The sequence below is a fragment of the Myotis myotis genome, unplaced genomic scaffold (assembly GCF_014108235.1).
Source record: "Myotis myotis isolate mMyoMyo1 unplaced genomic scaffold, mMyoMyo1.p scaffold_m19_p_6, whole genome shotgun sequence".
In the NCBI taxonomy this organism is placed as follows: domain Eukaryota; kingdom Metazoa; phylum Chordata; class Mammalia; order Chiroptera; family Vespertilionidae; genus Myotis; species Myotis myotis.
The window spans coordinates 78,316,103-78,328,627 of record NW_023416368.1 but is presented as its reverse complement, the minus strand read 5'-3'; the positions used below and the strand labels follow the sequence as shown (position 1 = coordinate 78,328,627).

At 46.8% G+C, this 12,525-nt stretch overlaps 1 protein-coding gene and 1 pseudogene across 1 annotated transcript; one reads left to right on the top strand and one right to left on the bottom strand.

The window, feature by feature from the left end:
* Window positions 1–584: 584 nt before the first annotated feature.
* Window positions 585–1,377, bottom strand: LOC118658517 (annotated as a pseudogene).
* Window positions 1,378–8,800: 7,423 nt separating this feature from the next.
* Window positions 8,801–10,613, top strand: RPS15 (ribosomal protein S15). Its single transcript, XM_036315429.1, has 4 exons — window positions 8,801–8,925; window positions 9,308–9,393; window positions 10,156–10,390; window positions 10,476–10,613. Exons 1-4 carry the CDS (start codon window positions 8,923–8,925, stop codon window positions 10,587–10,589), a joined length of 438 nt encoding a protein of 145 aa, XP_036171322.1. The 5' UTR covers window positions 8,801–8,922; the 3' UTR covers window positions 10,590–10,613.
* Window positions 10,614–12,525: the final 1,912 nt, after the last annotated feature.

Below are 12,525 nucleotides of genomic sequence, written 5' to 3'. Positions count from 1 at the left end.
GTAATTGTAGACTCCTTAAACTCACAACATATATATATTTCAACATTTAAACAGAAGCCCATTTTCTTCCAAAGTAATTTTCTCCCACTTTCTCATAAAAATATAAAAAAGACCACTGAGCCGTCAAGAAAGGGCAAAGGAAAAACACCTTTTGGGTGAAGTGGGCAGCGTGTTGTGTTGCTTTGCTTCAATCGGTGGTGTGACAAGGTAAAAAAAAAAATCATATATATATATATATACATATATGAAAGACAACATTCATAGTTTTAAAAACTAATATTACATTGAACCCAAATCAAGGTTTCTTTACAAATGATGTATTTTTCCAAAAAGTTTAAAAGACATCACAGAATAATCTGATGTGAAAGTAAATACTCTTACCACAGCAGAGTAATTTAAGAAATACTGTGCAGTATGTTAACACCATATTTATGTAGTCCATTGTTGTATATGTGTGTGTTTTTCTACACACGTTTCTGTTTATTATGGCAAAGGTGGAAACGCCACCTCCACAACGGCAACCAGTAAAATTTATCCCCAAAATAACTGGGTACAAAACAGGTCTGTTTCAGGAAAAAAAAAAAAAAGGAAAAGAAAAATCTTTATATGAGTTTTAAATCCTATTTCAAAACAGAAGAAACAACTCCATCATTGGCCACAGGGCCAGACCGAGACAACGCCTAGGCCTCCGAGCTCCACGCACCGAGCCGCGGGTGCTGTAGCTCGTGTCCATCCGCGCGTGGTAAGCGTACAGCTGGGCGTCCGACTCCTCCGCGGAGATCTGCTGCTCTCAGCTCCCGCGGCGCCCCTGCCTGCGCCCCGGCTGCTCCCCGGGCTCCTCCCCGAGCGCCGCCGCCGAAGCCTCCAGGTCCTCGGTTCCTAGTCGCCCCGCTGCGTTGACACTGCGCTGCGTGCTGGGGTGTGACGAGCTGGACGTTCACGGGCGGCCATCCAAAGGGCCGTGGTACTGTTTCATAGCTTTCAGGGCGTCCGCCGGCCTTCTTCAGAGTCCCAAATCCAGCAAAGAGCTCCTGGGTGTCAGCGTCGGACACCCCGAAATCCAGGTTGGACACCGCAGTTTCCCACCCGTCTCCGCGCCGGCGCCACCGCCAAAGCCGCTGTCGGAAAGGTCCTGTTGCCACTTGTCGGGAAGTTGTTTCAGCCGGTTGTAGGGCGCCGGCTGGTTCCTGCCTCCGCCAGTTCGCCCGGTTCCGGATGGGCCTGCGACCCAGCTCGCTGTGCAGCGCCTGCACCTCGCCACCTCGGCCTCCCTGGGAGCCGGCCCCGCCGCCGCTGGCTCCGGTTCAGCTTAATGATGTTGTCCAGAGACATGTCCATTTTGTCGGCCAAGGCAGGCGCGGAGTTCGCCGTGTTTTTGTTTTTTAAAATATATTTTTATTGATTTCTGAGAGGAAGGTGGGGGAAAGAGAAACATCAACGATGAGAATCATTGATTGGCTGCCTCCTGCGGGCCCCACCCTGGGGATTAAGCCTGCTCAGGAATCAAACCGCGACCTGGTTCAGAGGTCAATGCTCAACCACTGAACCACGCTGGCTGGGCTGGTTGCTTTTGAATTGTAGCAAAATGCACATAAAACTCGCCATTTTTAATCATTTTTCAGTGCTCAACTCAGTGGCATTAAGCACCTTCACATTGTTGTGCATCCATCCCCACCATCTCCAGGACTTTCTCATTTTTCCAAAACTGACACTCTGTCCACCTTAAGCACGAACTCCTTGCCCTGGCTGGTGTGGCTTAGTTATTTGGAGCATTGTCCTGTGCACCAAAGGGTCAAGGGTTTGATTCCCGGTCAGGGCATCGTGGGTTCAAGGTCAGGGAGCATAGGGGAGGCCACTGATAAATGTTTCACACATCAATACTTTTTTCTGTCTCTCCCTCTCTAAAACCAATGAAAAACATATCCTCAGATGAGGATTAAAAAAACAAAACAAAACACTAATTCTTCCCCACCCTCCCCCAGCCCTGGCTCCCACCATTCTGCTTTTTCTTTTTCTTTCTTTCTTCTTTTTTTTGTTGTTGTTAATCTTAACCCAAGGATATTTTTCCATTGATTTTAGAGAGAGTGGAAAGGAGAGGGAAAGACTGAGAGAAACATTGATGTGAGAGAGAAACATTGATTGGTTGCCTCCTGCATACACCTGGACCAGAGCCCAGGGACCTGCAACCAAGGTCTATGCGCTTGACCAGAATCAAACCAGGGACCCTTCAGTCCGCAGGCCGACACTCTATCCACTGAGCAAAGCCAGCCAGGGTTGCTTTCTTTTTTTCCCCTTCAGTTTGTTTTTTTTTTAGTTTCAAGAAAAACAATCTTAAATATAATGTTACATGCAATAAACACCAATTCAAGAAAAATGATCTTACATATAATAATTTTACCTACAATAAACATTAATATTTCAAGAATAGCCCTAACTGGTTTGGCTCAGTGGATAGGGTGTCAGCCTGCGGACTGAAGGGTCCCAGGTTCGATTCCGGTCAAGGGCATGTACCTTGGTTTCCTGCACATCCCCAGTAGGGGGTGTTCAGGAGGCAGCTGATTGATGTTTCTCTCTCATTGATATTTCTAACTCTCTATCCCTCTCCCATCCTCTCTGTAAAAAATCAATAAAATATATTTTAAAAAATAAATAAATAAAAGGATTTTAAGTATAATATTACCAAAACTGTACTAACATAGTATAATATCACAAAAGTTGTAGGAAATATTAAAAATCTGCAAATAACAGGATTACTTCTATTATATTCTAGTATATATTATTTTCCCCCCTCTGGCTCTATTTTTGTTCATCAGTTTATGTTGTTCATTATATTCCACAAACGAGTGAGATCATATGATACTTATCTTTCTCCAGCTGGCTTATTTCGCTTAGCATGATGCTTTTAAAGTCTATTTTGTTGGATATGAGTAGTATTGCTACTCCAGCTTTTTTTTTTTTCTTTTCCATTTGCTGGGAAAAATTTTTTCATCCCTTCACTTTCATCCTGTGTGTGTCTTTTTTTTTTTTTTTTTTTTTTTTTTTTTGCAGGGCCCACATTTCACATTTTATTGCACTTTTTCCACAATCACTGAGTCCTGCTGGGCTGTGCCCCAGCGCTCCAGAGCCAGGACCTGCAAGGTGTGGCTGCGCAGCAAGCCATTCCCGGGAGGGGCTGCCCCAGGGACCCCGTGAGGAGGGTGACCTCGTGGCCATGGTTGGGAGACCCGTCGAGGACTGAACCCCAAACCCACTGCCCATGTAGGTGGCTCTCAGGTCTTCCCACCGCCTCCCGGATGCTGCGCCCAAACAGGGGTGTCTTTTGTTTTGAGGTGGGTCTCTTGTAGACAGCATGTAGTTGAGTCATTTTTTTGTGTGTGTTTTTTTTGTTGTTGTTGTTTTTTAATATATTTTATTGATTTCTTACAGAGAGGAAGGGAGAGGGATAGAGAGTTAGAAACATTGATGAGAGAGAAACATCCATCAGCTGCCTCCTGCACACCCCCCACTGGGGATGTGCCCGCAACCAAGGTACATGCCCTTGACCAGAATCGAACCTGGGACCCTTCAGTCCATAGGCCAACGCTCTATCCACTGAGCCAAACCGGTCAGGGCATGGGTCATGTTTTTATATCCATTCAGCTACCCTACATCTTTTGATTGGAGCATTTAATCCATATACATTTAGGGTTATTATTGAGAGTTACTTATAGCCATTTTAATTCTGTATGAGTAGGTTTCTCTCTCTGTTTCTTCTTCCCAGCAATCCCTTTAGCATTTCTTGTAATGCTGGCTTGATGGTGATTAACTCTTTTAGCCTTTTTTTTGTCTGGGAAGTTCTTTATTTGACCATCTATTTTGAATGATAGCTTTGCTGGATATAGTAATCTTGGTCTCATATCCTTGCTTTCCATTACCTTGAGTACTTCATGCCATTCCCTTCTGGCCTGTAGAGTTTCTGATGAGAAATCAGGTGTCAGCCTTATGGGAACTCCTTCGTATGTAACAGTTTTCTTTTCTCTTGCTGCCTTTAAGATTCTCTCTTTGCCCTAACCAGTTTGGCTCAGTGAATAGAGCATCAACCCTCAGACTGAAAGGTCCCGGGTTCGATTCCGGTCAAGGGCATGTGCCTTGGTTGCGGGCACATCCCCAGTGGGGGGCGTGCAGGAGGCAGCTGATCAATGTTTCTCTCTCATCGATGTTTCTAGCTCTCTATTCCTCTCCCTTCCTCTCTAAAATATCAAAGTATATTTAAAAAAAAAAAAAGATTCTCTCTTTGTCTTTAATTTTTTTTTAAATATATATTTTATTGACTTTTTACAGAGAGGAAGGGAGAGAGATAGAGAGTTAGAAACATCAATGAGAGAGAAACATTGATCAGCTGCCTCCTGCACACCCCCTACTGGGGATGTGCCCGCAACCAAGGTACATGCCCTTGACCGGAATCAAACCTGGGACCCCTCAATCCGCAGGCCAACGTTCTATCCACTGAGCCAAACCAGTTACGGCTGTCTTTAATTTTTGACATTTTAATTATGATGTGTCTGGGCATGGGTCTGTTTGGGTTCTTCTTGTTTGGGGTTCTCTGTGCCTTCTGAACTTGTGTGACTTTTTTCCTTTTCCAGGTTAGGGAAGTTTTCTACCATTATTTCTTCAAACACCTTCTCTATTCCTTTCTCCCTTTCTGCCTCATCTGGCACACCTACTGTTCTAATATTGTTACGTTTCACATTGTCCCACAGCTCCCTTAAGCTGTCCTCCTGTTTTTTAATTGTTTTTTCTTTTTGGTGCTCTAATTGAGTGATATTTTCAACTCTGTCTTCTAAGTCACAGATTCAATCCTCAGCTTCCCCTAATCTGCTGTGTATTCCTTCCAATGTGTTCTTTATTTGTGTTATGTCATTCCTTATCACAGACTGTTCTTTTTTCATAGTTACTATATCTTTTTTCATACTGTTGAGCATTTTTAACATCATTACTCTGAACTCTGTTTCAGATAAATTTCTTACCTCTGCTTAATTTACCTCTTCTGGAGAATTCACTAGTTCTTTCATTTGGAGGTTGTTTCTTTGTTTCCTCATTTTGGTTGTCTGTTTGGGTTGGTGGCTGTGTTTTACGTAGATCCTCTATACCAGCAGTTGCCAACCTTTCATACCTCATGGACCAGCAGTGGTCCCGGACCACCAGTTAGCAACCGCTGCTCTATACCTCTCAATCTCTAGTGCAGGACAGTATTAAAGGCTGTTTCTGACTAATTGGATCAGGCAAAGACTCAAAGCCTCCAGAGACCACCTCTGTCCACAGACTAACACAGTGGTTCTCAACCTTCCTAATGCCGCAACCCTTTAATACAGTTCCTCATGTTGTGGTGACCCCCAACCATAAAATTATTTTTGTTGCTACTTCATAACTGTAATTTTGCTACTGTTATGAATCGTAATGTAAATATCTGATATGCAGGATGTGTTTTCATTGTTATAAATTGAACATAATTAAAGCATAGTGATTAATCACAAAAACAATATGTAATTATATATGTGTTTTCTGATGGTCTTAGGCAACCCCTGTGAAAAGGTTGTTCCACCCCCAAAGGGGTCGCGACCCACAGGTTGAGAACCACTGGACTAACAGGATTCCAACTTGAATTGCTCCCAGCTAGGCAATGGCCCTCAGGTGTGAGGAGAGTTTTTTCAACAGGGTGGGGCAGTTGCTTCTGCCTGGAGGCTAATTGTTACTTTTAATCTCTTAAGTGGCCTCAGGGCAAGGTGTTTCCAATAGGGTGTGTCAGACTGTCTTCCCCCCAGGCAAGGCAGAGGTCTTTGTGGGAAAGATGTCCACCGCTGTGTGAGGGAATTACTCAGCCCAGAAAACTTGGGGTGTCTGCCTTCTGAGCTCTGTCTCCCAAGTCCCCAGTCCTGGGTTCTGCTCTCACAGCTCCAGTCCACTTCACCCTCCCTCTGCCAGAGCACAAGGTGGGTGGCTCCACAGGGAATTTTTTTGTGTTGGCCCTTCAAGAGGGTGCCCGAACTTTCATCTGCCACTCCCTGGTAGATAGCACCCCACTGCTTTTCACAGTTAGATGTTATGTGGGTACCCTCATCAGTTTGGTGCTCTCTGCTGGGGAGCCCAGCTTCGGGATTAGATCTCAGAGTTCTCAGTGGCACCCTCCCCCCACCCCCCCAGCTGAGATATCTTTCCAGGACTTCAGTTGCCATCTGTGGGTGCCCCACCAGTCCTTTAGCGCCTCCGCCCCTCCTACCAGTCTCTATTCGGTCTCCACCTTCAGTCCTTGGGTAACAGGGTTCTCTCCTGTGAGTTTTCCATTGATTATTCAGGAAGCCTTTCCGTATTTCAGTTATATTTCCAGCTTGTTCCTGGGAGCATGTCCATGCAGCATCCTCCTACTCTGCCAGAATTTTTTTTCAGGGCTGCTTTCTTTTTCTATAAATCTGACTCCTTTAATGACCTCTTATGAGTAGAATCACACATATTTGTCCTTTTGTGTCTGGCTTATCTCACTGAGCATAATGTTCATCCACATTGTAGCAGCTGTAAATTTCCTTCATTTTAAAGGCTGAATATAACAAATATAAATAAATAAAGGCTGAATAGTATTCCAGTGTGTAGATGCACCACATTTTGCTTATCCACTCATCTTTCCATGGACACTTGGGTTGTTTTCACCTCTTGACCACTGTGAATCATGCTGTTCTAAACATGGGTGTGCAAATCTGCTTAAATCATTGCTTTCAGTTCTTCGGAGTATACACCCTGAAGTGAGATTGCTGGGTCCTATGGTACCATATACATCTTAATATACAAGAATCACCTTCAGATGGACACTAATTACCTGGCCTAGTAGCTCAGTTGGTAAGAGTGTCAATATGCCAAGGTTGTGGGTTTAATCCCCAGTCAGGGCATACACAGGAATCAACCAATGAATGCATAAGTGAGTGGAACAACAAATCAGTGTTTCTCCCTTTTTCTCTCTCTAATCTATGAAAAAACAACATATTCCTATTTAGCCTAGTCCCTTGTTCCGTTTTTTGCTATTACTGTTATACTTATTATATCAACTTATGTTACAAACCTAGCAGTGCATTGTTATATAGTTGTTACTTATATAATTTTGTCAGTTAAAGGCTGACTGGTTCTTATCAGGGATGCCTTTTTCTGACCATGTTAGAAGCCGTTGTCCCACCCTTCCTGGATTTTCCTCCTGGCTCTGGTCTGTATTAACGTGTCCCTTATGGGGACTACCTCCCATTCTGCAACAACAGCTCGGTTATCAGAGAAATTGGCGTGTCCTCTTCCCTTCTGGATGCTGGAGGTGGGGTCCTTATGATATCTCAAGAAAAATAATTTTCTGAAACTTCAACAGGAGGATGAGTGATTTTTATTTGTGTGGAATTACATCCAGGGGTTTCCAAAGTCCCATTCCAGTCATTGAAGAAGCATAGCTGGAGTTTCAGTAGAGCTAGAAGCAAAGCCAGCATCCAGAATTGTTGCTCCATGTTGCAGTCAGATCCAGTTCAGCATAAGGCTAGTTGCAGTTGATGAATCATTGTTGGGGTCCACATGTTGGTGACATGCTCCAGGAGAGCACATCGGGAGCAATAAGAGTCCCAAGAGCATAGGAGGAACCAAGAGCACAGAGCACAAGAGTGAACTCCTTTGTTTAGGAAATGAAGTATCCCAAATTTCATGCCCTTGCATTGGCCACGCCCATTCTGACCAATGACCTGTTCCCAGGTGTAACTGACAGGTACCTTCCCGATGTCACCCCAACTTTACTGGGCATCCATCTATTCTCAATGTCCAGTCCCTTCCCAGAGATCTGCAGGGAATAGACGGGTGGCTCCCTGGGGAGTATAAAGCTTTAGTTTCCTGGTGAAGCTGCCCAAATGACATGCCTATAATACTTGGTCTTCCCTTTACTCCTTTCCTGTTATTAATAACTAGCAAATTACAACAGTATCAGCTCCATCATGGAACTCTGGACTGAAACCAGACAGCACCGACCGCAAACAGCAGGTGCTCCATTAACACTTGTTAGTTGGGTTCCATTAATGGAGATTATAGAGCACAAATACGAGGCTTGAAAGGAGCAGTGACTTTCAGGAAGTTGCCCAAACTCTAGGCGGCTGGCCCCAACCTGGGGGTGGATTCCGAGTCCTTAACAAAAGCTTTGCTCCCCTAGCTGGTTTGGCTCTGTGGATAGAGCAGTGGTTCCCAAACTTATTTGGCCTACCGCCCCCTTTCCAGAAAAAATATTACTCAGCGCCCCCTGGAAATTAATTTTTTTAAAAATTTTAATAGCAATTAAACAGAAAGATATATGTATTAATGTTTCTACCTTTTTCGTAAAATATAGTAAAGAAAGGTGTAAGTTAGAAACATTGAAGTTTGAAATTATGAAACTATTGAACTCAGAATAGAAAGGTAATACAAAAAAAGTTAAAACAAATGCACCTGTGGCCATCACCGCCCCCCTGGATCGGTGCAGCGCCCACCAGGGGGCGGTAGCGCCCACTTTGGGAATCACTGGGATAGAGCATCGACCTGGGGACTGAAGGGTTCTGGGTTCCATTCCGGTCAACGGCACATGACCCGGTTTTGGGCTCGATCCCCAGTAGTGGGCGTGCAGGAGGCAACCGATCAGTGATTCTCATTATTGTTGTTTCTCTATCTCTCCTTTCCTCTCTGAAATCAATAAAAAAATATATATTTTTAAAAGCATTTTCTTAAAAAAACAAAAAACCTTTTGCCCTCATAGCCTGCGCTCTACCCTCCGGACAGCAGAGGGCGCACATCCTCCTCCAGGAGCTGAGGCGCTTGCGCACGCAGCGTCAAGGGGCGGGGCCATGGGCGAACTGGAAATAATTGCGCAGACGCCGGGTGGGTTGGCCTTTCCGAGGAACCAAGATGGTAAGTGTTGGGACTTTGTGCGTTTGTGCGGGCCTATCCGGCGCCATCCTGGCTCTGGCTGCTCTTTGCAGGCCGGGGTCAGGCCGTGCAGCTGAGACACGTTCCTCCAGTCCTCCGGAGCCGCCGGATGTGGGAGCGCAGTCCTTGTGGGTGTCGTGACCACCGGGGCGGGAGAGGCCTGTATATGCCCTCCTGTCTCAGCCAAATCCCTGTAGCCCCCCGCGCCCTCGGACGGGCCCGAGGTGGTGTGTCCCCACGGACTTTTCTACCGGGGCTGCCGCGCGTTTTTCGGCACGACCTTTGCGCCTGGTGACCCGCTGTAGCCGTGAGGGTGGGAGATGGGTCTCGGGCTCGCGCTCACCCTTGTCTCGGGCCCGCGCAGGCGGAAGTGGAGCAGAAGAAGAAGCGGACCTTCCGCAAGTTCACCTACCGCGGCGTGGATCTCGATCAACTGCTTGACATGTCTTAGTAAGTGTCGGCCACATCGGGAGGGATGGCGGCGGGAGGGGGTCCCAGGGGGCTAGGAGCTGCAGCCTGACTTGCTGACGCGGCCTTAGGTCGGTATAGTATATAGACGGATGGGCTGCGGCTCTGAGGTTTGACATTAATAGAATGTTAACGTGCCCTGTTTGACATCTTTTCATTCACTTGATAACGCAGATATCTGTAGCTCACAAGCCTTGTAAGGTCAGGCATCAGGCCCGGGTTTGGTTCATGGGTGGGAGTTTGCAACCCCAGGTCTAAGATTTGGTTAAAGCTGGAAGATTCTAAGTGGTCTGACTTGTGCTTCTTAAAACTCTTGCCCCCAGGGACAGGGCGGGTTTGGGTCTGAGTCTCCAGACCGGAGCGAGGGAGGCTTGCTGACAGCCGGGGACCCTGTGTCTCCTGAAGGTGTGCCTGGGTCTGGGCGTGGAGGATCCAGTTTCCGGGGACACAGCAGACTGAAATTTCTCAGGCTCGGCTCCTCTCCTGGGTTCCTGAGGCCTCTAGGAGCACAGCCTTTAGTCCACAAAGTTCTGGCTGCACCACCTCACCTGAGCAGCCTGTCCTCCTTCGGTTTCTTCATTTCTAGACAGTGCTGTGAAGGCTGTCCATTTTGCAGGATTCCTCTTGACTGTTTGGGCTGTGAACATTGCTTTGGGGCACTATAGGGAAGATTAGTGTTGGTGGGTGAAGGGTGGGGTATCCACCAGGGCTTAGGCCACACATTCTGTCCTGCCTGCCCCCCAGTGAGCAGTTGATGCAGCTGTATAGTGCCCGGCAGCGGCGGCGGCTAAACCGGGGCCTGCGAAGGAAGCAGCACTCGCTCCTGAAGCGCCTGCGCAAGGCCAAAAAGGAGGCGCCGCCCATGGAGAAGCCAGAGGTGGTGAAGACACACCTGCGGGACATGATCATCCTGCCGGAGATGGTGGGCAGCATGGTGGGCGTATACAATGGCAAGACCTTCAATCAGGTGGAAATCAAGGTGTGTGGTGGGACTGCGTTGCCTGGGTGGGTGTGGGCCTGTCCTCCCATGGTCACCTAACAGGTCCATTCTTTGCCTTCCACAGCCTGAGATGATTGGCCACTACCTGGGTGAGTTCTCCATCACCTACAAGCCAGTGAAGCACGGCAGGCCTGGCATTGGAGCCACCCACTCCTCCCGCTTCATCCCTCTCAAGTAGTTAATAAAAAGCAGACTTACCTCATCAGAGTGCAACCCATTCTTCCAAGTGTCTGGGGCTCTGGGCAGTTTGTCAATCATCCAGCAGAGGGGGTTGGGCCTGGGCACAGTACTTGGAAGCTCAGGTCCAGCAAGACTTGTGTAGTGTTTGCCAGAATGTTGGATAGTGAGGGTTCCTGGGTTTCCTGCTGTAAACACAGTGACAGCCACATGGATAGTGAGTGGGTCGGGGGCTCCTGTGACATGTCTGGGAATGTTCAGGGTCCTATGCTATATTCCCTGTGCCCCTCCCCCTTGATCCCCCCAACCCAGATCTGCAGTTTTGGCTACCTGGCATCTCTTAAGTACCCATAGAGATGGCCATTGCTGGACTGAATGTAGCATCTCCCCTCAGGTCCCCATCCCCTTCATAGGCCCCTCCCATGTCCTCCAGTCAAGGGGTGGGTGCCTACATTTTTAAAAAATATCTCTTGATTTCAGAGAGGGGGAGAGAGCCATTGATCGGCTGCCCCTGCAGAGCCCACACTGGGGATCAACAGTGATCTGGTTCATAGGTTGACCATCAACCACTGAGCCACACCAGTTGGGCTAGGTTCCTATTTCAAGCACATGAACAGCAAGAGCCTTCTAATGACTTGAGCCTTCCCGCCCCTCCAATTTATACACCTGCCCAGTTTTTCTCAGTGCTTTTCACCCTCACCATGCTGCCTGTATCTGTCCCTCTTTTGGGACATGATTCTTTTTTTAAAAAGTTTTTTATTGATTTTAGAGAGGGGGAGAGAGAAAAACATCAATGATGAAATAGAATCATTGATTGGCTGCCTCCTGCATGTGCCCTTCTAGGGTTTGAGCCCGCAACTCAGACACGTGCCCTTGACGGGAATTGAACCTGGAACCTTTCAATCTGCAGGCAGACGCTTTATTCACTGAACCAAACCAGGTGGACATGATGTTTCTGACTGGCATCTGAAAGCCTTGCACAATGACCCCAGGAGCCAAAGGCTTGAGCCATGGACCTTGGGTTAAACCTTCCCATAGACCAGGGTGTCTGTCACCACCTCCATAGGGTATGATGCAGAAGGGTCCTAAACGCACTTGCTAAAGCAACCTGGTGGATTCATTTCTTTTATGAGGGGGAGACAGAGATGAAGCAGGAAAGGTGGCATGCCTCAGCAGTTGGTGACTGTCCAGACAGTGATGATGGAATGGGAAAGTCCAGATGACACCTGGGTTTTGGCTTGAGCAAGTGGAAGGTTGGAGTCACCCATAGGGGACACTGTTAGGAACTGTGCTGCTATGTATGTGTACGTACATTTATCTCTTCCAGATCTTTGAGTTTTTTGCACTCTACTTAGAAGTGAGATTGTTGGGTCAAGTGGTGATTCCATGTTTAATTCTTTGAGGAACAGCCATCCTTTTTTCCATAGCACCTTCCCTACCAGTTGTTCATACGCTTCCAATTTCTCCACATCTTCATCAGAACTTGTTACTGTCTGTGTGTGGTGGGGGGGAGGGTTGCTGTCTTTGTTTCGTGATAGTAGCCTCAGGTGTGAAGTGGCTGACCTTTTCATTTATTGATTTTAGAGGAAGGGAGAAGTGAAAAGGAAGGAGGACCTATGTCATACTTTCAACAGTAAAGATTTAAAAAAAGATTTATTTTGCTCTTCCACCCATTTATGCATTCATTGGTTGATTCTTGTGTGTTCCCTGACCAAAGATCTAATCCACAATCTTACCACTCCAACCAAGTGGGCCACCCAGTCGGGGTCCTAACATTTTGTCACAGAGAAAGCAGAATCCTGTACCTGATTCAACCACGATCGACTCCTGGCCTATCTTGCTGCATCTCTATTCCTCCCTTGAATTATTTTTAAACATTTTCAAATGTGGAGAAGAGTTGAAGGATTTTGTGGTAAAAACTCAATATTATCAACAAT

Coding starts and splice junctions, on each gene's coding strand:
- RPS15 (XM_036315429.1), top strand. Junction 9,394..10,155: donor CAACTGCTTGACATGTCTTA/GTAAGTGTCGGC, acceptor CCTGCCCCCCAG/TGAGCAGTTGATGCAGCTGT. Junction 10,391..10,475: donor TCAATCAGGTGGAAATCAAG/GTGTGTGGTGGG, acceptor TGCCTTCCACAG/CCTGAGATGATTGGCCACTA.